The sequence below is a fragment of the Dasypus novemcinctus genome, chromosome 3 (assembly GCF_030445035.2).
Source record: "Dasypus novemcinctus isolate mDasNov1 chromosome 3, mDasNov1.1.hap2, whole genome shotgun sequence".
Lineage (NCBI taxonomy): Eukaryota > Metazoa > Chordata > Mammalia > Cingulata > Dasypodidae > Dasypus > Dasypus novemcinctus.
The window spans coordinates 61,348,517-61,368,166 of NC_080675.1; the positions used below are offsets into that span (position 1 = coordinate 61,348,517).

The 19,650-nt window shown below is 34.7% G+C and overlaps 2 protein-coding genes across 4 annotated transcripts in view; one reads left to right on the forward strand and one right to left on the reverse strand.

Annotated features, from left to right (window-relative positions):
• The window catches only part of SAV1 (salvador family WW domain containing protein 1), a 29,965-nt gene extending 21,124 nt beyond the window's left edge, over positions 1–8,841 (forward strand). The window contains exons 4-5 of the mRNA XM_058293447.2: positions 2,157–2,300; positions 7,194–8,841. Coding sequence (XP_058149430.1) covers positions 2,157–2,300; positions 7,194–7,395 — 346 coding nt within the window. The 3' untranslated portion in view covers positions 7,396–8,841. The remainder of the gene's footprint in view (positions 1–2,156; positions 2,301–7,193) is intronic.
• Positions 8,842–9,424: 583 nt separating this feature from the next.
• The window catches only part of ATL1 (atlastin GTPase 1), a 139,863-nt gene continuing 129,637 nt past the window's right edge, over positions 9,425–19,650 (reverse strand). For 2 of the 3 annotated variants that reach the window (XM_058293446.1, XM_004454111.3), the window contains 5 exons: positions 17,174–17,301; positions 16,025–16,081; positions 14,816–14,887; positions 13,006–13,437; positions 9,425–10,283 (listed from right to left, as the gene is read on the reverse strand). In XM_058293446.1, coding sequence (XP_058149429.1) covers positions 10,173–10,283; positions 13,006–13,437; positions 14,816–14,887; positions 16,025–16,081; positions 17,174–17,301 — 800 coding nt within the window. In that variant the 3' untranslated portion in view covers positions 9,425–10,172. Of the gene's footprint in view, positions 10,284–11,810; positions 11,826–13,005; positions 13,438–14,815; positions 14,888–16,024; positions 16,082–17,173; positions 17,302–19,650 lie in introns of all 3 variants that reach the window. The other variant, XM_004454110.3, reaches the window with a different exon arrangement.

Below are 19,650 nucleotides of genomic sequence, written 5' to 3' on the forward strand. Positions count from 1 at the left end.
CAAATTGAAGTTTTATGACAAGACTGAGTAGAGCAAAATTTTGGGGCACCATTTTTCCAACAGCATTTGCTGACTTTATGTCACATTTTAATTAAGGTATGAATATAGACTTAAGTTCTTATAGACTTAATGCTGTTGAACACTTAATAGACTACAGTTTATGCAAACATAACTTTTATATACTCTGGGAAACCAAAAATTTGTGTGCCTCACTGTATTGCAATATTTGAATATCTCCAAGGTATGCCTGTACAAAACTCCTGACTTATATTAACTTATTTAATCCTGAGAACAACCATTTGTGGTACAAATTTCTTCAGTTTTACAAATAAGGAAGCTGAGGCTTAGAGAAGTAAAGTAATTTTGCCTAGAGTCATACAGCTAATAAGCGACCAAACTGATATTAAAATCCAGGCTGGTGGGAAGCAGATTTGGCTCCGCAGATAGAGCATCCGCCTACCACATGGGAGGTCCAGGGTTCAAACCCAGGCCCTCCTGACCTGTGTGATGAACTGGCCCATGCACAGTGCTGATGCACGCAAGGAGTGCCATGCCATACAGGGATGCCCCCCGCGTAGGGGAGTCCCACGCACAAGGAGTGCACCCCATAAGAAGAGCCGCCCAGCGTGAAAACAGTGCAGCCTGCCCAGGAGTGGCACCGTACACACAAAGAGCTGACACAGCAAGATGACGCAACAAATGAAACACAGATTCCTGGTGCCGCTGACAAGAATACAAGTGGACACAGAAGAACACACAGCGAATGGACAGAGAGCAGACAATGAGGGGGAAGGGGAGAGAAATAAATAAAAATAAATGTTTTTAAAAAAGATGAAGATTAAATTCAGTGCAGTTTGTACATTGATCTTTAAATTCTTAAACCACAGTCTAAACTTTTTTTAATCCCAGTTTAGTATTGCAGTGACCTTTTCAGATTTACACATAAATCTTTAGTTTTAGGGATAGACCCCTTCTAGTGTTGTCTGTAAGTCTGGAATGGACCATTGTTCAGTGCTTTCCTTAGCACTTTCCATTTAACAGCATTCCACTTTTGCTGTTTCCGTCCTCTGCCCAACATACACAGGCTATTAGAAGTCATTAAAACCATGGTCTTCTGGCATTTTAAGATTCATTATGATTTAAAGTAGATTCTGTGCTTGCTTCGGCAGCCCATATACTAAAGTAGGTTCTGATCAACTCTGACTCTCATATGCTCTCTCAAGGTGGTCAAAGCAGAAAGGAAATATTACAGTTATTATGACTATTTCAAACACAATACCCACCTCTACAACATTGCCTCTCTCTTTTTTAGTCTACAAGAGGAGGGAAACATTCATTCTCTTTTTTTTGAACTTTTATTATTTATTTTTATTCCCCCCCCCCAATTGTCTGTTCTCTGTGTCCATTCGCTGTGTGTTCTGTGTGCACTTGCATTCTTGTCAGTGTAACTGGGAATCTGTGTCTCTTTTTGTTGGATCATCTTGCTGTGTCAGCTCTCCTTGTGTGTGGTGCCGCTCCTGGGCAGGCTGCACTTTTTTCACACGAGGCGGCTCTCCTTGCAGGGCGCACTCCTTGCGCGGGGGACACCCTGCGTGGCACGGTACGCCTTGCACTCATCAGTACTGCATGTGGGCCAGCTCACCATACAGGTCAGGAGGCCCTGGGTTTGAACCCTGGACCTCCTATATGGTAGGTGGACGCTCTATCAGTTGAGCCAAATCCGTTTCCCCATTCTCCTTTTAAAAGAGAAATAATCAACATTTCCATTGTGAATGTACTAATTATTAGCTGAACTTTATAATACTAGTTTTAAGCTTTTGTGGTAAAGGTTAGAATTTAGCTCTTTTCTTTAAAGCTATCCTTGAAAAAGAGTAAATACCAGCCAGAAGAAATCTTGTAATATGTAAAGGTTTAGTTTCAGCTTATATCCATTACTAGGGACCTACCAGTTTTTAAGAGAAGATGGATTTTACTTTCCTACAGTGTGGTAAACAAAACCAGAACATTTATCATAGGAAGTTATCTTTTAGGTGGTGGAAGGGAGTCATTTGGGACAGGAGGCCCACTGAAAGAAGCTTAAGTTTTATTTGTTATTTATAATTTCTCATTTAGATTTAGGGCCTTTATCCTAGTAAATGTCAATTATTTCTTCTTAGTGTACCTCGGTATGATCAACCTCCTCCTGTCACATACCAGCCACAACAAACTGAAAGAAATCAGTCCCTTCTGGTACCTGCAAATCCATATCATACTGCAGAAATTCCTGACTGGCTTCAGGTTTATGCCCGAGCCCCTGTGAAGTAAGTGAATTTACAGCAGAAAATTTTGTGGAGGGGTCAGTGGAGGACTAAATGGATTCTCTGGGTTGCTTAATTCAAGCAGTGCTATCTTTTTTTCTCTCTTAATAATGTTGAACTTCTAATATTTTATTTGAAGAAAGGGTATCACAACTTAAAAAGTTTGAGAATCATTGGTTAAAAATATTAGTTCTGCAAATACTGATTGCCTTTTGATTTTTTTGTTTGTACCCTGTGTTATATTAGGGTTCTCATTGGGGAAGATAAACTTGTAAATAAGAGAAAGAATATATTTGATAAAAGCTGTTATATAGGTAATTCTTAGGTCCATAGGAGAAGGAAAGCAGGACACAAAGGTGTTTAAGGAAGTACATCCTTCCCTCTGTTCTTCGCAATCTATAATTTCACAACTATGATCTGTGCTTGATGGAGAGAGACAAGATCTTTGAGGGTTGCAGTCTAAAAGCATCAGATCTTTTTTACTTTTTTAAGTCAAATTTTAAGACTTGGCAATGTAACTGAAAAAGTTTTTAATTATAGTTATTCTGCAAGGTATAAATAATGCTTGTCAAAAGTTTGGTTTTAGTTTATCTGAAATTAGATAAACATTTATCCGTGGAAGTATACCATAGTCTGAGCAAACCCACAGAAGCCTCTTTATTGCTTAATATTTATGTAGTATATGAACAGCATAAGCAATGGTGGCAGGTAGCGTTTTCTTGCCCCTTTCCTCCCTTCTGCCCTTAGTACCACCTGACCTATTACTGTATATAGCCTAGTAATACATATCCTATATATGTGTGCTGATCCTAAATCATATGTGTAGTTAAAGCCTGGAAGAATATGTGTTCAATTATTAGCCTTGGTTATTTCCAGAAGGGGTTGGATAAGATTGAGGAGGGTTATTCTTTCTATTTTATGTTTTTTTCTACTCTATTGTCATTGTTAAAAATAATGCTTTCCTTTTGGGGGAAAAAGTTCTTAAATGGAACTCCTCATTTCTTATGTAAAGAAGTAGACTCAAAGATTATAGTCCCTTCCAACTCTGGTTCTATAAGCTAACTATAAAATTTATAGAAACTAGCAACTTAGTCTTACTCAAATAGGTTAGAATTCCCCGAGAATGGGCAAGATTGTAAAAAGAGAGCAAGTACTTCTTTATTGTTTAAAAACTTAAACAAGAGGTCTGTAGCCAGATTTTGTTTAGGTTTTTGACCAAGCCACAAGAAATGAATTTCAAGAGCAAACTACATTGATTAGTCCAGTAATTTATTAAGGTAGGGAGGGAAGAGAAATGGGAGAGAAAATAACAGATCATGGGTCCCAGGTAGAGAGGAAAAGGCTGAAAAGTGATAAAGAGGGCTGATTTACAGAAAACAATTCCCCGTTATAGATTATAAATGCCCAGGTTTTACTTGCGGGTGTGTTGTTCACCAGGGTGGGCAGGTGGGGGGAGAGGTAAGGAGAGAGAGTTGAGAGCAAGGTGCAGAAGGCAGGAACAGGCACACAGACAGGGCTGGACGGCTGGTTTGCTTTCCCGCTTGCCTTTTGAACCATTAATTATTCTGCCCTTTTGCTAATGGCATGGGAGGAGTTCCAGCTATTTGCTGTTTTGATTGATTAATCACCCTACCCATCAGTCCCCTGGGAGGGCCCAGTGATAAGGCCCCTGGAGATATCCAGGGCTTCTCCTGGCTTCTTATGAGGGTCTTCCAGCAACCATCTTGGGGGTAGTACTGAAGAACACATGTTAATGGCGGGGTTTTTCTGTCAGGTTCCAGATCCATCTCGATTCCCTATCTAGCCTGCTTCAGGTCTGGGAATATTTTGCTTTGTTGTTGATCCTAAGTTTATGCCTCTGAAGAAGGATGGGAATGCTTAATATTTTTCTGTCACAAAGGATGAGCTGTCAGCTGTGAATTAGATAATGGAGAAACAATTACTTATGTCATCAAAAAGTGATATTTTAGTCAGAAAATTAGCTTCTTTCTTCCTTTTGCTTTCCAAACAATTGAGAAGCTTCTAACTTCCTGAAATTTTTCAATTTCATCTCTGGCAGTAACTAACCAATACAATATTTGGATACTGCCAGCCAGCACTTGATTTAGAAACAGATAGTTTAAAGAAATTTTAAAAAAATAATAAAGTTATGTTTCTAGGACTGTTTATAAAAATGGTATAACTGTAATCAAGTTGAACTATAATAGATCATCTTTACTTTTTTTTTTCCCCCTTGACTTTCTTACCCCATCCTATCCTCTCCCCAGTTCCCAACAGTATTGTCATAAGGGCTTTTTTATTTCTATAGCCTGACATCCTCAGTGTCTCCATTGATCTAGCTCTGGGTGTAGGTGGAGAGGAAGTAAGAGAGTGGGCACACTGATGGGGAGGAGTTGGGGTGGGGTAAGTGGGGGATTTAGACTTTGTTATGTTACCTGGAGCTGGAGATAGCAGTGCCTTTTCCCCTTAAGGCAGCATCCTCTGGGGCCTGGATAGGTATTTTTAGTAACCTCATAGCAACTGTTATTTGCATATATATGGGTCATTTTTAAGTAGTGTTTGAAGAGAATATACCCTAGAGAAAATAGAGTAAAAAGATGCTATGAACATGGGCTACTGGATTGGTTTACAGCCTATTTTCTGACTGATTAAACTGTGTTTAGAGAGTATAAATGCCTAAAAGTTAAACTCGAGAAAGCATATTGCTTGGCTAGTTAGGTAGGAAGAATTAAGAGTTGCATACTTTTTTTTTAAAAGGCCATATTGAGATTATAGACAGAAGCAGCAGGGATAAAGAGTTTGGAATGGAAATAGGTACATTTCATACTTTTTTTTTGCATCTATTTTTCACTGGAGTGATTTTTCTTCTTCCCAAAGCATGAGCTCTTATTATTCTGATTTTGTGACTTCCCATTCTTGATGCTAAATTCTGTGATTGGGAAGTAAGAAAATTGTGTGAAGCTTTTTTCCTTTTCCTTTTTTAAAAATTTGACTGCTAGTAAAGAATAACATTTATGTCTTGCAAGTAAGTATGACATTTACCATCTTATTTCTTTCTTTTTCTTTGTCAGAATGTATACAAATGATAAATGAGTTCAACATTCTTACATCCTGAATTACTAGACATTTCTGAATACCCCTGAGCTACGGAATTCAGATTCCAGGGGAATTAAGGTTTTTGTTAGGAATTATTAATTGGTTCAAATAAGTAAAAAAAAAAAATTCACACTGATGGCTTCTAAAATTTTTATTTTTTTCAAACTGTCAACTGGAAAAAATGTGGAGATTGTGTTTTCAGAGCTGGGAAACTAAAAGAGGCTAAAACATGAATGATAGAGGTTCTAGGAAACAGCTATTTAGCTGTTTCTTCATGGATGCTCCTTGAGTGTGATCTCTCCAGTTTAGGTCGGCAAGTGGTTGAAGTTTGCCACTAAAAAAGAATATAAACCAGGTATCAATTAGTAAATTTGCAGTGCTTATTACTTAATTAAATAAGTAAAATTTGGAGTCCAAGAAATTATGCTTACCTGTGGTTTGCATATTTTACTCCTAGTGTTCCTGGTACACATAATAAAGTTGGACAGAAATGTATGTCAAAGTGACAAACACTATATGTGGCTCATACTAGGTGCTCAGTGTGTGTTTTCTGTTTCCCTTATTTTAAACCTGTTTTTACATTAGACAGATGATCCTTTTAGAATAAGAGGGTAAAGGACTCACCAAACACCAAAAGACTATTGTGAGGGAATATTTTAAATAATTATTAAAAATGAATCTACTGGAGTTTGCAACGAAAACTTCCTGCTACGTTTGCACTGCAATGTGATTTGAGAATCAATATTGCTCTAGTTCAAGTTCTTTGTCTAGTTTTAGTGTATATTAACATTCCAAACCACTACTCTAAAGCACCTTGGTCCATAATTCTCTGCCTTTCTGAACTTTTAATCACTAAACAATTGCAAGAGATATATAGCCACTAAATACTGGAAGAGATATATAGTCTCTGTAGAGTTCAGTTTTTTCATCTGTAAAATGAGAAAATTGGATTAGAGTGCTGTCTCAAGGTCTTTTTCAATTCATAGTACAAATTAATGATTTAATAGTTGGTTGCCTACTTCCATCTTAGCATGTGATCCACTTACCATTGAAGGACTAAAGGCCTTCTGACATATACACATATAACCTTATATGATTCCTTTCCCACATTATGGCATCTCCTACAGTCTCCTTATTCTTTCACTTTGTGTACAATCTCTCTAGTTTAGAGAGATAAATTTATTTTTTCCTTTCTGTTTTGAATTTTTCTGTGTATGTGTGTGTATGTGTGTTTTTTTTTAATACTGTGTACCCAGTCTCAGGACTACTCAGCCCATATTTGATGATTCCTCCTCATTCCTCCCTAATCTGTTTGATTCCTTGTTTGTTGTACTGAGCATTCCAACTCAAAAGGCTCTACCAATTGTGATGATAACAATGAACAACTTTGCCCATTTTTTTTGTGCACTATGATTTGTAAGCACAATGTGGTCTTAAGTTCCTGACAGTTAACTGCTCTATGAATAGCACAGAATGCAATCTTTAGAAATGACAGAACCATGGTATTTTGAAATCTGTGTTCATGTTTGTCTACCATTAATATTAGAGTGATATTTAGGATTAGAAGAAAGAGGTATGTATTCTTTAACTTAAATTGAAATGAAAGAGTATCAGAAGTTTTCTCCTCTATCTAAAAAATAGTATACTCTATTTAAATATTAATAATAGTTATTTTTAATTAAGGTTTATGCTTCGTTAAGTTATAGTAAAGTTGATACTTATGAAAATAGGCCAGTTTATTGAATAAATACATGTTTGTGTATGTGTTGTGAACTCAAGTATGACTGTGTTTTAAAACAGATATGACCACATTCTGAAGTGGGAACTCTTCCAGCTGGCTGACCTGGATACATACCAGGGAATGCTAAAGTTGCTGTTTATGAAAGAACTGGAACAGATTGTTAAAATGTATGAAGCTTACAGACAGGCCCTTCTCACAGAGCTGGAAAACCGCAAACAGAGACAGCAGTGGTATGCCCAGCAACATGGCAAGAATTTTTAAGTTAATTTTTTAAAATAGAAATTTAAATTTTATAATGGCTTTAAAATATTTTCACAGGTTTAAAAAAGAAACTGCAAATAATTACTTTTGTTAGTAAAGGCAGCTTTTTGGGAATTATAAAACTAATTTTACATGTATTTTGGCATTAGAAACATTCTTTTATTGAACAAAAAATATAAGTTTATCATTCTAAGAGCCAACATTGCAAACACTTGCAATGCTGTGTGTTAGGAAACTGCTTTGAATATCTTTGCAGACAAATGCCGCAAGAAATGTCATTAAAACTGTTGTTAAATATGAAATGAAAGAACACTTGGTAATCTCTTACAGTAGCAGTACCTTTTTTCCTTTTTTTTAAGGAGGTACCTGGGATTGAACTCAGGACCTCGTATATGGGAAGTGGGTGCTCAACAACTGAGCCACATCTGCTCCCCAATGAGAGTTGGCTTTTTCGCTTGTTTGTTTTTAGTAGGTACTGGGGACCTCATACATGGGAAGCCTGTGATCAGCTGCATGAGCTGCATCTGCTTCCCAGTACCTTTCTTTTAAAAAAAAAAAAAGAAAGATAATCTATGCATTATCTAAAGATGTTTGCTGCTTTAGTTGAAATATTGTCTGGAATGGAATGGTTCAAGTAATTTTATGGTATAGTTCAAAACATAAAATAGGATTTGGGACCTATATTGTAATGGATTCCTGTATTATAATGTATCGTTCCCCACACACACACACATACACTGCCAAATATAAACATTTTAAAGTGCATCAAGAAGGTGCTTTTTGGTATAAAAGGGTGAAGGGCCTGTAATCTTTTAAGACTAAATTTAAGCATAAGGCCTCAGATTGTGTGGGGAAGGTATGTGTGGTGCTCAAAAGTTGATAATATCACTTCCTTGGTTTCAGCCAGGGCTCTTACTGCACTGAGCATGGCACTGATGAAACAGTGGAGGGCTCCTGACAGCACAACATACTGCCATTCTGACAGACTGGGTTAAGCTACCAAAAATGACAATCAGGGATTCAAAAAGAAATCTTGGTCATTAAACTGATTTTGCTTTACTTTTCTATGTTTCTCTCCTCTAAGAGTTTGTCGCAGAATTTTAAAACTGTGTTTGTTCTCCCAGTTTTTTTCCTTTTGGATTAAGAGTTGTCCAGATGTTGCTCATAGTTAGAACAAAACATTTAGTTGCAGACAAATTTTTTGGCATTTCTAGCCTGTAAATCTCTTGAATAGTGAATTTCAACATTAGTCAAGTTTGCTCTTCAGTTACATTTACGTGTGTTGTAAATATGTAAATATATATTTCAGTTTAGGCAATCATCTTCAGAAATACAGTGCACTCCTGTTTAGATGTCAATGAGTTTGAATTGTTGACAAAATGTTGAAAATGTTATGTTTGACTTTTATGTAACAAGTTTATTAAATATATTTTTGTGAAAGCTAAATGTTTGGTGTTTGAGTCTGTGTTTTAGATATAGTGCTATAAATATTTGATTTTTCTGTTCATAAAGCCTATAGACAAAGGAAGCAATATAATCAAAGGGGTATTAAAAATGAAGAAAATAATAGCTAGAGGAATTTTATCACTGGGAAAAATACCTTGCTGGCCTTGTGATTTAAGATATGAGCTTTTTATCTTATGAATTCAAACACTCTTCCATCTTATTCTTTCCTGTGTTACTCCTTATTTTATTATATTGCCATTTCATTCAATTTAAGGTTTAGATATTTCTAAGAAAGAAATTTTTATGTTTGGCATCTCCCAGAAAAGAGGTGTTATTTCTTTTCCATTGCCACACTTACTTTTTTTCTTCTAAGAAGTCTGATCAATGAAACTCAACTAAAGATTTTAGTCATTAGAGATACAATATATAATCACTTGTTTAAAAGAAGTAGAAGGTACCTAAAGAGGAGTTTATTAGCATAAATGGAAACTTAAAATTTGTAATGGTGTCAATATTAAGAGAAATGCATTTTGAATTTGGAGAAACCACAATTGTATGGCAGTGCCTCCCAGACATTTCCAAATTCAGTAATAAGCATTTGTTTTTAATCTTAGCAACCAAAGTAAACTTTAATTATAGTTAACATGTTAAAAGAATAAACTTATGAAGCATACATTTTTTTGTGTACCAAATGAAAAAATATACAATGCAATGAAACTTAAATACACAAACAGAATAAATTTTTTTGTGCATTTTTGATCACGAGGTGCTATATTAAATCATAGTATAAAGAGGCAATATAGTTTTTAACAAGGCAAATAAAAAGCTTCTCTTAAATGTATTTAAAAATATCCTAGAGCTCAAGGTTTATGTAGGATGATACAGAGTGAACCAGGCTTGCTGGGTCATGATGGTATGCTTTAACAAATGACTATGAGAAGTAATTTTAAAAGTTCTTCTGTAGAAATTAAGTGAGCATATCCAAATGTGGAGTAATATCACTACATGGTTTAATTATAACCCAGCAGTAGTATTTAATAAATTTACACAGAACACATAAACTGTCATCATAGACAAATACTTTAAATTATAACAGCATATTTTAAAGACAAAATCTGGAAACTGTACATGTTAACAAAATAATATAACCATGCACACATACATCTGCTTATTAAACACTGAAGTAAAAGTTAACTAAACCGTTATGCAGTTTTCAGAGGTGTTTGGTACTTTACTCTGTTCTTATGGAAGCACTTTGAATGTTTGCATGGAAACATGAAACAATATTTAACTGACAACTGGTCATGCACCTATATGTTTTTAAGTTTGGATTACATTTTCTTCTTTTCTGATTCTTCCGTAGATTCTGACTTTGGTGCAGGAAAAGCATGATGATATAGGTGTCTGTGGGTTGCTGCTGCACTGTAAAGCTTGTATAAAGCCTAGAAATACAAGAATCTACATTATAAAACATTTTATTAAACACCCAGATGTACAAGTTTTCCTCTTTAGAGTAGTTTGTGGTATTGTATAAAATTTAGCATACTAAATTTGGAATCTTTACATCATTAATCCTTTCTAAAATATAAATTAATAACTAGTTTCTTAGAACTCTCCAGTATACATTAATGCTTTTGTGGATTGAACTTAATGGTAAATGTTTTATTCTCAGACTGTTTCCTTTTACCTTGCATACTTCTCAGAGCAGAGCTTCCCAACCAGTATGCCCCAAAGATGTGTTGAGAATTCATACTGTGAATATTATTACTTGTAGAGGAATTATAGGAGCTCATAATTTGATTTCCAACAGCTATTTTATTATACATAACTAGCCATCTGCTTTCAGGGCATCCAGTTAGATTTTCCAGAATGGGACCATTTTTATTTTCCGTTATTTCCTGATGTAGTCACGAAGCCAAGCAACTATATTGCCATTCCCTCTCACTTTGCACACTCTCTTGTCTCATTTCTATTAATTTATATCTTACAAAACAAAAACCTTATTCAGAAACATTACCTTAGCCTTTCCTTATTAAACCTACCACTGTGATTGTCCTTTACCTGTTTGAATCACACAAATTTTTACTAACTGACTAGTGCTTTTTAGAAATGTCCATAAATATTGTTACATACTTTTTGTTTCTCCTCAAGTAGTGTCTAAGATTCATCTCCTCTGGATTTTTACCCATAGTGAACACTCTGTTCTAAGACTGACTTGATTTTGTTCTTGGGTATGTAAAGTCTTTAAATGATTTTAAAAATTGGATAAAAGCTTGATATCCCTGCTATAATTAAAAAGTAATCTATTCCCAGGAATCTCATTATTTTATTATTTGTGAGCCTCTATGATTATTTTCCTTTTTTTTAGGTTAAAGCATTAAATCTGAATGACACCAATTTTAGTGTCATTAAAGTTTAGTGTCATTAGTTCTAGAAATGCATATTGGTGCAATACGGTATGGTCCTAGTTTTGTTATATTTTGATTCTGACACATTCAGTTTAATTTCTTTTCTCTTAAAAATAGAGATTATTTTTCAAAGTTTGAGTTACAAAATTGAATTTTTTTTACCTTATAAACTAAGAATATCTGAAATTTCTGTAAAATAACTCCTTACTGACTTATAAACATTAAGTTTATCATTAGTATTTGATTAGAGGACATGATCCAGTTACATATGACAGTAGAAACTGAAGAAATAATTTATGTGCCATCTCTACAGTTAAGGTCAACTTTGATTCTTGAAGATAATGACTTAAATGATTGTTTCACATGCAGATCAAATCATATATGATATATGTAATAAATACTATTTTAAAACCATGTTAAAAATTCACAATTAAATCCTTAATTGTTGGAAGAAACTAGGAGCTCCAGAGATTTTTTAAATCTACATTCAGACATTCTTTAATGACTAGTTGATTTATAATGTTTACAAATACATAGCTTTTAATTAAAATTTTAACTTACCTCGTTTGTACTTCCCTGTGGCAAAGGCATTTAAAAAAGAAAAAAAAATATATATATATATCCTGCTTCATTGATAGCATTATGAAATTCAGTTTTATTTACAGTATTAATTTGTGGGCATTTAAAAACACATAGTCCTGCAGGTTCTTCCGTGTGGATCACATATTTTATCAGAATTATTTGAAACGCTCAATTCTGTATTATAGGTTTCAGCACCGTTATCTAGGAGGTCTTTGGGATTTGATACTGTGACTCAGAGGATCCACTTTCTTTTTCCATAGCACTATTATTAGTTTATCCTAACCTGATTCTCCATAGGTACAAGGTAGATCCATTAGTTAAAATTCTATTATAAAGAACATATGTAAGTACACTTTTAATGCTTGGAGAATTATAACTACTAACTACCTGCAGATTATAAAAGTTTGCAAAAGTTTATGAAGAATCTCAACTTTTGTTTTACTAAATTTTCATGAGATAACTGAAGACACTTAAAGAATGATATAGTGAGTTGATCATTGTCCTAAATTTGCCTATAATTGTGTCCTGTGTCCATAATCTGTTACTTGAACAGTGGACCACTATAGCCTTGACTCCCTAGGATTATGGCTAATTGAACCAGAAAGGACACCTAATCTATGAGCAGCAGATCCAGAAGTTGACCAACTGGCTCACTCTATGGCTTGGTGCAAAAATCTATCTTAACTAGAGACAACCTGAAGTAATCAGATGTTACTTTTAGGAGTTTATACTAAAAGACATGATGATACAATGATTTATGATAGTGGTCTATATATGTTTCTACCCAAAGCCAGTGCTAGTCAAGTTGTAGATTGTACTTATGAAGTAATGTTAACATGTTGAATTATAATTGGCTAGATAAAAACTATCTCAACTGTGTTTTCTCATATTTCTTTTAATAGCTTTAACATTTTTAGGATAATTAGAGAATGTAAAAACACTACTGAATTGGTGTATTTTTGGGAAATGTTAACTGGAAAACAATTGAATAAGACTTCATATATTTATTATAGTTAGATGTTTGTGTCATGTCATCTCGACAGAATGTAAAGTCTTTGAAGAATGGGACCAAGTGATGTTGATCTGTATATTCACAACACCTAACAAGTTCCTGGTATAGAGTTGGCATTCAAATGCCTGCTGAATTTAGTTGGAAAGAATTAAGTGTTCCTACCTGGTCCCACAAGGCTGCAGCCACCTGGTCTATTACAGCTCCCAGCTCTCGGTATTCTCCAGAGTACCGGATGTATGCCCAGGTGCACAAGGTGATAAGGGTCAGTCCCATTATCATATTGCATAGGCTAGCTATGATGTCCAAACCAATGAATCCAGTCACACCAGCAATCACATATGTGATAAAGATGACAACAAACAGTGTGGCTGGGGTACGAGCTGCATGGAAGATATTTTTGCTATCATTGTGCTTGATATACTGGATGTAAAGTTCATCTATTTCACTCTCCAACTGCTGCAGGTAACGCCGACTAAATTCTTCCCCACCCATCTTCTTCACCCCTCGGAATAGCTTCACAGATTCTTCTTTAAGCTCCAGGTGTTTGGTCTGCAGATCATTCGGGGCCAAAAATGGCTTGTCACCACCACAGATCTGTGTCAGATTGAGAAATATTTGCTTATGCAATACAGAATGAAATTATAAAAAATTTTCACTTAGCTAGTTGAGTTTGTTAGAACATGTAAATAATCAGAAGGAAGCTGCATATTTGTTTTGTCAATCCACAACTTTCCACCCTCCATATCTATAAAGAATGACTGTAAGTGGGACTAGTATTTTATAGGTGTCATATATAGGCATTCTTAATTTTTTTTTCTCTTTTTGACATGAAATAATATCTATGACTTAATCCAAGTTCCTAAAGATGAAAAGGCATGATTGAAATTGAAGTACAAGCTGAGTTCATTCACAGAATGAATCCAAGTTCCTCTAGGAAATTTATGGTAACTATACTGAAGTAACTGTTGACCAGTGAAGTTTAATTTAAATCAGTGAGCAATGCTATAAAATTTTTAAAGTAAAATACTGAAATATATTTTCTTTGGTTGTGTCACTATTTTTTTGTTTGAATGGAATCCATCAAGTATTTTCTTACAGAGACTAAGTGGAAGCATATTACATGTTCTTGGACCACCTTTTCACTTTTTAAAAGATATTTTAAGGGGAATCTTAGTTCACCATATCATTCATTTTGGTTTTTTGAGGTTTAACTCTATAGAGTATAATCTCATTCTGATTACCTTTTATGTCATAAACCCATTCTGTATGCTATATTTCCTTTGATTCTAAGACTCCCATCAATTTTAGATTACCTTTGATTTTCTAATATTTTCATGAAAAAAAAAAAAAAACCTGGCTCGCTCTCTCGAGAGGGGCCTGCACCAAATCTTGGTGTGCATTTCTGTCTTTCTCATTTCTCAGCAAGCACTGTTCTTTCCCTCATTTCCTAAATAAATTCTTTTTACTGGCAAAAACAAAAACCTATCAAAATAGTAGATATACACAATAATTATAAGGTGCATCCTAATTTGGAATGATAAAAAGAGGAAATGGAATGTATAGAAGTGTTGACCCTTGAGGTTTAATTTATTTTTTCCTAAATGTTTTATCTTGAAGATAGACTGGAATTCTGGAATGCAGGGAAGTGTAGTGGTGAGAGTAGCATAGTTATATTAACCATATATATCTTATAAATAGTGGGATCATTAGTCCCCCCCCAAAGAAAGTGAATTAGGAATATAAATAGAATGCATTTTAAATGCTTTTTAAAATTCTGCCTGCATAGTGTTTTCCTTTTTATTTTGTTTTAAAGATATTTTGGGAATACAATAAAACTAAATGTGATAAACATAGGCTAAGAAAGTATAAGGCAAAACTTTGTGTATAAAGTTCAAATTGGAAGAAAAATAAGAATGAACTCATTGGAGATACACTGACTATTTAAAACATCATTTAAACATTTCATTCTTACCTCTTCCATTTTTTTATTATATGTATCCTTGGCAGTTGCCACGGCTGCTAAGTTGTTAGCTTCTGCTGTGGCCTTTGGACAAAGTACAAAATACGTAAATGAAATTCATATTTATTAAAATTCCACAAACAGTTCTCATTTCAAAATGAGCATCATGTGCAACAGATGTGAAAAAAAAAACCACATAATTTGAAATGGCTGAAGTATTAACATATATTTAAAAAAAATAGTAAAGTTAAAATTTCAGAGTGCATAAAACATGGAATTTATTCAGTAAACCATAGCTCTAAAGTGAATTTTCATTTGAAAGATTTTAAAATGAAAAATACTTGAAGCCTTTCACTAAATGTAAAAAAAAATCTGTAAACCTAAATACATGGGAAATACTATATAGTACATGTTATATTTTACTAATATATAAAAATTACATCCAATCATAAGAACTGCTCCTGATATAACAATGTATCATTGATGATGTAAAGAAACTTATTAGGGGAGTTGGTGTAGCCCAGTTAGCTGAGTTCCAGCTTCCCATGTACGAGGTCCTGGGTTCAGTCCCCAGTGCCTCCTAAAAAAGAAAAAAAAGAATTATTAACTTAAAAAATATGTAAGGAAAAAAATTAGTTTCTTTCTTTAAAAAGTTTTACTGTGGTCACATATACAACATAACATTTCCCATTTTTACCACTTTCTAGTGTGCAATTCAATGGTGTTAACAATTACAATGTTGTGCTACCCTCACCACCCTCCATTACCAAAATACTTCCTCCACCCCAAATAGTAACTCTGTACCCATTAAGCACTAACTCCCCAAGCCCACTTTCATCTTTTTTTAATGTTTACCTTTGGAACCACTTGCTTAAAACCTCGACCTGCTTTTTCTGTACTTCTTGCTACATGTTTGAATCTAAATCACAGTGTGAGTCTGTTTTATAAACAAATTCAGTACAAAGAGAGTGAGAACTCTGGCATAAAGGATTCATATTATAGCACAAATACAGTTGCTATTATTTGTATGTAAAAAAATGGTTAGATGAACACATAAATGAGTAAAATAAATAGGAAAATAATCTTCCAATAAATCATTCTGTTCAACATTATTTGTAACTTCTGATAACCAGATTGGAGCATCCATGAGTACAAACATGAAAATTTAGCTTTAGTGAAAAGTTTGTTTTAAAAACTTCATGACTCCTAATTAATATATACCTGTAGCATGGATTTTGGATGTGGTAATTCTTCACCTTGATAAATCTTTATATAAGCCTTGGGGAAAAAAAAGACCAGGTTCAAACAAATTCCATTCAGTATTCCTTTAATTCTGTTAAATTGCATTCTAAGGTCTTGACTATTTAAACAAGTATTTTCAGGAACCAATAATGATTTCTCTCCCTCCCCACCCTCTTACTTTAATTCCCTTCTGCTTTAGTTCATGTTGTTCTCCTTTCTGAAATGCCTTTTCACACATCTCCATCTGTCCATCCTACCTTTCTTAAGTACTCAACTCAGTGCCACCTCCTTTAAAACTTTCTCAGATCCTTCTGCTGGGACAACCTGGCTGATAACATAAGCTTTATGGAACAGATTTGTATAAGGGTCCTGAATCTCCTAAAAATTTTATAAACTTCTCCACAGTGTTGTGCACAATAAGAATTCAAATTCTGGATAAATAGATAACATGTCATTGTAGAGAGTGATGAAGGTAAGTAGATCACACAGAAAGCATATGATGGCATTTTAAGTAAAACATCAATTTTAAAAATGTGTATTTTAGTCCTTGGAGCATCAATCCACAAATTAGGTTACTGAATTCTCCCCTATATATGATGCAGTTTGGTAAAAAATTGTTATATTAGGTACCTCTGGTTTTTCCATCTGAGGTAAACAGGTAAAAGCAAATACAAGTAATTCCACTTCAAATTGATGCAAAGACTAGGAAACATGGAAGAATATTCTCCAGTAAGAAGCCAAAATTTAGCCCCTTTGGGAAAATCTTCAGAGTGAAGGGAAAAATTAGTATACATCATGACTGAGGACTACATGGTATGGGCCCTGGGAAAAACCCAGAATAAAAACTTTCCCAGCTTTTGGGTACATTCCTTTTTTAAAAAATATTTCCCCCAAAATAAAAGGGGACAGAAAAGTTATCTCTTTAGGGGTTTCCTCAAAAATTAATTTCAGAAAGTAAAGTTATCTTGGAAGTCTCACAATTTTTAGCATTTTTATACCTCACAATTTTAGCATTTTCATACCTTTGCCCACATATTACAGAGTCCACAAAATTTTTTCATGTAGGAACTGCATTCCAATACATGTCAAATCTAGTACTCACAAATGCTCTAGAAATGAGAGTAATACCTTGAAGTACTCCACCAGGCCTCGGCAGGTGATTTTATTTCCATTGATCTCTTTAATATCTAGGCTTTCAGGACTAAGTAGCCAAGGAATCAGTATTTTCAAGTTTTTGATGAACTCATCATCTATTTCTACAAGTAAAAGCAAATTCATTGTTATTTTTAAAATCCCATGCAGTCTTCCATGCCATAGAATAAACATCCTTTGATTTCCTCCATTTGATAATGCCAATGATAATGCCATCATTCACTTTCCCATCATTTAAACAACTGAAACCCACTCTTTTCAGAGTAGATGATTCTCCTTGTCCAAATTTCCACTGCTGTTCTGTCATCTCCATTCCAATTACATATTTATCTTGTCTTCCATCTATAAAGTAGCTTTCTTGCTATTAAATGTTATATAAGAGTTTTATAACTCATTCATGTAACCATTTCATGAATCTGATACTTTAAGTCTTGTTTGTGGTTATATTATAAATGAGGAAAAGGCTAGATATTACTAATGCATTCCCTACAGAAAATGTATCCAAAAATTACTCTGTGTCTAGTATGTCAGCATTATGAGAAGTGTTTAGAATGGGGTGAGCTGTGGTAACCAGGACTCCAGAGTTCAAAAAAATAGTGGTGATGATGCTACTTCTAATGGTGGAACTCAGTAAAGCAAAATAGCAACAACAACAACAAAAGGCCAGAGAGGTCTGATCAGTGGTTTAAGTTTTTTACCTATCATATTTGGTATAAATTGATTATATATAGCCCATGTTACAGCATTAGGTTCAAGCTTAGTATTACAGGCTTAAAGTAACATGGAAAAGAGGCCTTCAGAAAAGTGTTTGGAACACAGTGGTGATTTCTTAAATCATTATTTTAAACAAAAGAATATACATAATATATGTAAAAAGCATGATATATCCCATGATTTGGTTTCTAAGTAAGTTGCAGTAACTGCCTTGGTAATTTTTAAAATCTGAATTTCAGTAGAGTACTTTTCAGGGTTGGTGATTTTCAAGGTATTAAGATCTTAAATTGTGTTTACATTTTTCCTGCTTGTTGTTATAGCCATTATATACACTAAAATACCAGTTTACCATAGAGTTCAGTTTCCCCATTTGCTAATTTTATGACATGCATTAGACATGCTGCTGGAAATTCTTCAAACTTGTTTCAGGTTTGTACCATTTTTAATTTTAGTGTCCATGTTTTATGGTATTTATATAGGCTTTAAAAAAAAAAAAGATTTATTTTGTATTTATTATTCTCCCCTTCCCCTCCCCTCACTGTCTGCTCTCTGTGTCCATTCCCTGTGTGTTCTGTGTCTGCTTGTATTCTTGTCAGTGGCACCAGGAATCTGTGTCTCTTTTGTTGTGTCATCTTGCTGCGTCAACTCTGTGTGTGTGTGGTGCCACTCTTGGGAAGGCTGCACTTTTGTTTTTGCGTGGGGCAGCTCTCCTTATGGGGCGCACTCCCTGTGTGTGGGGCTCCCCTACGTGGGGGACACCCCCGCGTAGCACAGTACTCCTTGCACGCATCAGCACTTTGTGTGGGCCAGTTCACCACACAGGTCAGGAGGCACTGGGTTTGAACCCTGGACCTCCTATGTGGTAGGTGAACGCTCTATCAGTTGAGCCAAATCTGCTTCCCTTTTATAGGCTTTTATTCAGATTAATTTTGCTGCCTGTATTGTACAACTTTTTACTGCTACTTTTGCTTTGTGAACTATGTATGTATTCAAAGATATTTATTATTGAAATTTGTTTTTTAGTTGTTAGTATTCACTGAACTATTTCTTTTTACATTACCAGATTCCTGTGTTGTGTTTCGTTGACTGCTATGTATCTGCTGCATTCACTGATACCATTAAGTTTCTTTTTCACTATATAATTTTATACATTTGTTAGGGTAAGTAGAATATAGCTGTATATTCAGAACATTGAATTCTTCCTGAATTTCTGTATAAAACAAACTATTACATAAAAAATTCTCCCTATAAAACCACTTTAAAAATCACTTTGAAAATATGCAATAAAAAATTTCCCCCCATTGGGGATGTCCCCAACTCCCTCCTCCCCTCAAAAAAGGGTATATTCATTTCTCATTTCCTGGTCTTGTTGCTGTGAACCCATTTGTAAATAGGACCTTTGAAGATGTTATTAAAGATGTGCCCAGACTGAATGGAGTGGGCCCTAATCCAATATGGCTGAAGTCCTTACAAGCAAAGGAAATTGCACACAGAAAGAGAAGTCACGGGTTGAAGCCAGAGGCCAGAAATCAGAGGCCTCGGAGGAGAAAGAAGACATCACTATGTGACAGAAAAATGAAAAACCAAGATCACTGGCAGCCAGCCCCAGAACACCACAGTCTTAAAGGAGAAAGGATGGTTTTTACTGATACCTCGATTTAGCCTCAAAACCATGAGCCAATAAATTCCCATTGTTTCAGCCAACCCATTGTATGATATTTGTTTTAGCAGCCAGGAAA